Below are 6,299 nucleotides of genomic sequence, written 5' to 3'. Positions count from 1 at the left end.
AATTGCTTGATGATTATTTTTTTAAAATTGCACAACTTATTTAAAAACATAAATAATTTTAAATTAAGTAACAAAATATACATAATCATAAATGTTTAATCAACAATAATATTAATCACATCATGTAATATTCAACATACAACAAATAAAGATATCATATAAGCGGATTATTTTCAATAAAATCATTTCTAAAACACAATTTCTATAAACCAGACCATAAATTGAAATTTAATTTCTCAATATTATGATTTTCTCCGAAACCAACAAATCTTGAATATAAAAATATGAAGAAAAACCTACTCAATAACGTGATTTTCTTACCCGGAAGGAAAGGCCCGAAGGCCGTTCAAGGGCCACCTCGTTTTCCGGAAACACGTAAACGGCTTGTTTTTCCTTGCAGAGTCGCCGAAAAGCTCAACGCGACTCGCGCAATTGATGATCCTGTTCGCAGGACGCAACACATTTACCCGATCAAGCTTTCGTCGTTATACTTGTGCTGCTCTGCTCGACCCATCTCTGCATCTTCTCCAACGTCTGCAGCTCGCTATCGACCGTCAGTGTCTGAAACTCACCGAACAATCCCATGCTCGAGTTCTGTCTCATGGGTTCGACCAAAATGTTTTTATTGCCACAAAACTTATTTCTGCTTATGCTACATGCAACGACACAGGCGATGCACGACTCGTTTTCTGCTCAATTCGACAAAAAAATGTGTACCTGTGGAATTCATTGATCAGTGGGTATGCGAAAAATCGTGGGTATGCAGAGGCTTTTAATCTTTTTAATCAAATGTGCTGGGGTCAGGAATTGCCTGATGATTTCACTCTTGCCACCATGACAAAAATATCTGGTGAGCTTGTGGACGTCGTGGCTGGGAAATCGATTCACGGCAGGAGTATACGAATCGGGTTCGTTTCAGACGCTGTTGTTTCAAATTCTATAATGTCTATGTACTATAAATGTGGGGAATTTAGCGAATTGAGAAAGTTGTTCGATGAAATGCCTCAGAGAAATTCGGGTTCTTGGAATGCTATAATTGCGGGGTGTGCAATGTCAGAGGAGTGTATTGATGACGGATATGTGTGGAAACTTGTTAAAGATATGCAAATTGAAGGTATGAAACCTGATTCTTATACGGTTTCTAGTCTTCTTCCCTTGTGTGATGGCGATACTGGGAAATGGGATTATGGAAGGGAGCTTCATTGCTGTATTCTAAAGAATGAATTGGATTTGGATTCGGTTTCAAATGTTCATTTAGGATGTTGTTTGATAGATATGTATTCGCGGAATAATAAGGTCATTATGGGAAGACGAGTTTTTGACCGGATGAAATTCAGGAATATATTTGCTTGGACAGCAATGATCAACGGTTATGTGCAGTGTGGAGCTTCAGATGAAGCCCTGATTCTTTTTCAAGAGATGCAGAAGACAGATGGAATTGAGCCCAATAGAGTATCAGTTCTAAGTATGCTCCCTGCTTGTAGTGCGTTTGGTGGGCTAATGGGTGGAAGACAAATACATGGATTTGCCATTAGAAAGGAATTTAATCATGAAGTATCCTTATGTAATGCTCTAATTGATATGTATTCCAAGTGTGGGAGATTAGATTGTGCAAGACGAGTTTTTGAGGATGGTTCTCTTTGTAAAGATGTAATTTCTTGGAGTTCAATGATTACTGGATATGGATTACATGGGAGTGGTCATGAAGCCATTTGCTTGTATGAAAAGATGCTTAGGCATGGGATTGGACCGGACAAGATAACAATAGTAGGGGTTCTTTCAGCTTGTGGTAGGTCTGGAATGGTAAATGAAGGTCTCAATATCTACTGCTCTGCAATAAATGATTATGGGATTGAACCTACATTGGAGATTTGTGCTTGTGTAGTTGATATGTTAGGTCGATCAGGACAGCTTGAACGAGCACTAGATTTTATCAAAACAATGCCTGTAGAACCTGGTCCCACTGCTTGGGGGGCTCTTGTCAGTGCATCTCTGATTCATGGGAATTTCAAGATGCAAGATTTAGCTTACAGGTTCCTGGTTCAGTTAGAACCTGATAATCCCTCAAATTATGTTTCACTTTCAAACGTGTATGCTTCCTCCAAGAGATGGGATGTTGTGGCCGAAGTAAGAGGACAGATGAAAAAAAGAAGATTGCGGAAGTTACCTGGCTGCAGTTGGGTTAGCATCAATAGCACAACTCACTGTTTCTATGTTGCTGATGACGCACATCCATGTTATTCTTCAATTTATGATATGCTGCGCAACCTCATAATGACAATGAAGGGAGCTGGTTATTCGCCTGATTTTGAAAATTTGACATAGACCTCCTGGTATCAATGGATTGTGGGAATATTTTGTGGAACCTAAGGACAATTGATTTGGATTGCGCTTGTAGTTATGTGGTGCTCCAGATAAATTTTTGACATCTGATGGTCAGAGATCAATCACGCCTACCCTTGAGAGTGTGCTTCAATTGCATGAAGTGTCTTTATTCAGGTTTGTTTGATCTTAATTCCTTAGCCTCATGAATTGTTCATTGAATTAATTTCAAATAATTTATATCTTGGTTACACGCGGATGTTATTTGGAGCTGTTGGGTCTTTTGGGATTCTTGGATGTTAGTTGGAGCTGCTGGGTCTTTTGGGATTCCTCATGAATTGTTCATTGAATTAATTTCAAATAATTTATATCTTGCTTACACGTGGATGTTAGTTGGAGCTGCTGTGTCTTTTGGGATTCCCTTATTTTTTAGCCCTGAGGAAGAGTATTAAGCTTCACATAGCCAACTTCTTGATGCACATCTCCCTTCAACCCTTTGGGTGGAGTATGCAAATTGCCACGCTAACGTGCCTCGAGTGACTTAATGAATTGTCAGCTTATATTCATCTTTTTAAATAAATCTTAAAAAAAGTAGTCTTTCAATAAAATTCATCAGCTGTAGTGGAAATAACACTGATTTCATAGATATGGATGTTTAGATTTTTTTTTTTTTTTTGTTGCGGAGAAATATGAAATGAAACTTATAACATTGTTTGAGTAGAACCCTAGCAACTGGGTTTTTTCTGGTCTGAAAAATATATGGTTTTACATTTTGTTTTTCATAATATTCTTCAAATATTCTTGTGGTTGCATTTCTTTTATGTCTTAGATAACAGATTTCATAGTCAGATAAATTCCCAATTCCTTTCTCTCTCTCTCTCTCTCTCTCTAATGACGAATTACTAGGATCCAAAAGATTCACTTTCAGATTAAAATCGTCCTTATTTAGATCCCTGGCTAGTTATAGTGGGATGCAATGAAATACATCAAGTTGTCAGAGTGAGATTTGGAAAGTCTTTTCAAGAAATGTACAGCATGATTGGTTTTCCAAGTCGTAAAGCTTGGATTGTGCAAGAAAAGTTCAGTAAACATGGCATTGGGATGATTCTTTTAGTAAATATGAATTTTCTTTGAATTCCATTACCTTTCAATATTTATTCATGCAGGAAGGATCCAGAAGCCGTACTTTTACATGATTAGTTGCTTTGGTTAGGGATCTATCTCATCTAAGGAGACATGAATACTGTAGGGAAGGGTTTCCTTTTGCTCGTGAAGGTTAGAACTGGTAAACAGAGGTTTATCTAGCTAAATAATGAATCATTACAGAATTAAAATAGATAGAAATTATGTGAGTTGATTTTTAAATTTAATATTTGAACTATTTTTTTTCCTCTCCAGATGACGTCTCATGAAACCTCCCCCTCCTTTCTCCCTATCGTCATTGGAGACCATAGGCATGACAATTGGGGACCATGAAAGAAAGAGATTGCAAAAGATCGTCAGTCCATGGCTAAGAGTGAATTTCTTTTCGTGCTCGCGCATAACCCTAAGTGAAACCAATGAGTTAGGTTGTTTTTGTCGTCAGTCAATTGGTTTCGAGAGGGGACGTTGTTGGTTTTGGGGGGATTAGGAAGAGGTTTTTGAAGCATGAGGGTAGGAACTATCAGGTATTCGCTTTCTGTTCCTTCGGTGAAGATGGGGAAGTTCTTGGAGGTAGGGTTGGGATGGAAGGGGGATTTTTGTTTTTTTTTTTTCTGTTCCTGTTGGGGCTGAAGGAGAGGAGTGGCAACGGTTTATTTGGGATGTGTTGGCTGAGGAATCTCAAGCCAAGGCAAATGAGTGTGGCAAAGGGGAGGTCGGCGAGGAGGTTCAGAGGAATGCTCGTCAGGAGGGGGGCTCAAAGCCCTAAGGATCTAAGCAGAAGGCTTCTAATGGCGTGAAGATATCACTCACAGAAGGAAAAGGAGGTAATGGTAGTGGGTTAGCTGGAGATACTTCTTCTGCTGTTTTGTTGGTGAAAGGGCTTCCTATTTAGGAGAATAAGGGTTATTGAGGAAGAACACAAATCAAGGAGCAAACATGAGACCCAATTAAGTGATATTCTCGTTTGAGAAAAGTTAACGAATCTCCTTATTATAGAAAGGAGCATGAAAATTAATTTAAGATTAATTTTGCATTTATTCCATTGTTCCCCAATTACAAGTATAAATAGGGGTTGAAAATTGTTGTAAAAAAAATATAATTTTGAACATAACTTTTTTTATATATATCTATATATATATATATATATATATATATATATATATTCTTCTTCATTTAATTTTCACATGGTATCAGAGCTGTTTCGTCAAACCTTTGCTCCGATTGTCCGGTGGGCTCACCACTAGCTCCGCCATTGACGACAACGAAGGAACCGTCACTCCTTCGCTGCCTATCTGATCTTCGTCTCTGCCATCAACAACCTTCGACGTCGTTGTCTCTATTGTTGTTCTTCGCTGAAGTCTTTGACATTGTCATCGGCATCTCCGTCAACTTTCTGATGTCGTCTTCCTCGATCAGCTTGTTGTTCTTTCAAATCTGCGCCTTCAGATCTACCGTCCGATTCGACGTCATCTCCTGATCGTTTACGTCATCATCTTCAACAAGGCAGAGAACACGTTAGTTCATCTGAATCAGAGGTTGAAGACGACCTCCTTTTCACAGCTATAGATTTGCGCCTAGCCAACCCACGTCAAAAGTGGGTTCTGAATCTCACCATTAGTTCCACTCAATTTTGAAGAGCAATTCCAAAGTGACCCACTGACAGCTTTATGGATCAAGGCAAATCAATATTTTAAATATTTGAAATATTCAACTGAGTGGAGAATCAATTCGTCCAAAGGATCAAGGCAAATTAATATTTTAAATATTTAACTGAGTGGAGAATCAATTCTTTCAATAAAAAAAAAATAAAAAAACCTCTTGGCTATTCTCAACAATTCCACCCCTCCGCAATCCATGGCACACCAAGTAGGTAATGTCGACTCTTCATTGGCAGGTACGCCCAAAAGAGAACATCTATGGATTCTTGATAGTGGTGCAATGGACCATATGGTTTACACACCCACTATTCTGACTCAATCTTTTCCAGTCCATGGTTGGATAGTTCAATTATCGAATGGCTCCCATGCCACCGTTACTCATATTAGATCAGTTCGATTCTCTCCTACTCTCTCTTTAAATAATGTTCTTTGTGTCTCAACCTTTCATTTCAACCTAATTTCCGTTCGTAAGTTATGCAAAATACACCATTGTCTCATTATCTTCTCTTTTGATTTCTATTTTATTCAGAACCTGTGCTCGATGAAGATAATTGGGATGGGAATTGAGCGGGACGACCTTTACCACTTTGCAAACACCAGAAAAGTTTGTTGTCAGGTGGCCACCTCCACTTCGACTTCTCATATTTGGCATCAATGTTTAGGACATTTGTCCAATAAAAAATTGTCTTTTCTTTCCGACAAAGAACCATAAATTTGTAATTCTGATTTGCAATCGTGTCTAATTTGCTCATTGGCTAAACAGACTCGTGCTCCATTTCCAACTTGTTCTATTTCTTCCCATAAACCTTTTGAATTACTACATGTTGACATTTGGGGGGCTTATCGCACCCCTTCTATTATTGGTGCACGTTATTTTCTCACATATTATCGATGATTTTACCCGTAGTACTTGGGTCTATTTAATGCACCACAAATCTGACACCCGTTCTCTCTTGCAATCTTTCATTCATCTAGTTGAAAACCAATTCTTTACCACCATCAAAATCATACGAAGTGATAATGGGCCAGAGTTTCACATGCCCACATTTTATGCACCCAAGGGTATTGTCCACCAAATCAGTTGTGTCTCCACTCCTTAACAAAACGGAGTGGTTGAACGCAAACATCATCATCTCCTCAATGTTGCCCGCTCCTTACTCTTTCAAGCACATATGC

General features: G+C 38.5%; 1 protein-coding gene across 3 annotated transcripts; it reads left to right on the top strand.

The window, feature by feature from the left end:
• Positions 1-316: 316 nt before the first annotated feature.
• LOC131152335 (pentatricopeptide repeat-containing protein At3g12770-like) lies at positions 317-6,001 on the top strand. 3 transcript variants are annotated; one of them, XM_058104166.1, is made up of 3 exons: positions 317-2,499; positions 3,489-3,597; positions 3,721-4,571. In XM_058104166.1, the coding sequence occupies exon 1, from the start codon at positions 436-438 to the stop codon at positions 2,323-2,325; it is 1,890 nt and encodes a 629-aa protein (XP_057960149.1). In that variant the 5' UTR covers positions 317-435; the 3' UTR covers positions 2,326-2,499; positions 3,489-3,597; positions 3,721-4,571. The 3 variants fall into 3 exon arrangements, with proteins under 3 accessions (XP_057960149.1, XP_057960148.1, XP_057960150.1); XM_058104165.1 differs by having other exon boundaries at positions 3,489-3,607; XM_058104167.1 differs by lacking the exons at positions 3,489-3,597; positions 3,721-4,571 and adding an exon at positions 5,653-6,001.
• The last annotated feature ends 298 nt before the right edge of the window (positions 6,002-6,299 follow it).

This window comes from Malania oleifera, chromosome 3, assembly GCF_029873635.1.
Source record: "Malania oleifera isolate guangnan ecotype guangnan chromosome 3, ASM2987363v1, whole genome shotgun sequence".
Lineage (NCBI taxonomy): Eukaryota > Viridiplantae > Streptophyta > Magnoliopsida > Santalales > Ximeniaceae > Malania > Malania oleifera.
This window is presented reverse-complemented; position numbering and strand designations above follow the sequence as displayed.

Coding starts and splice junctions, on each gene's coding strand:
- LOC131152335 (XM_058104167.1), top strand. CDS start 436: ATGATCCTGTTCGCAGGACGCAACACATTTACCCGATCAAGCTTTCGT.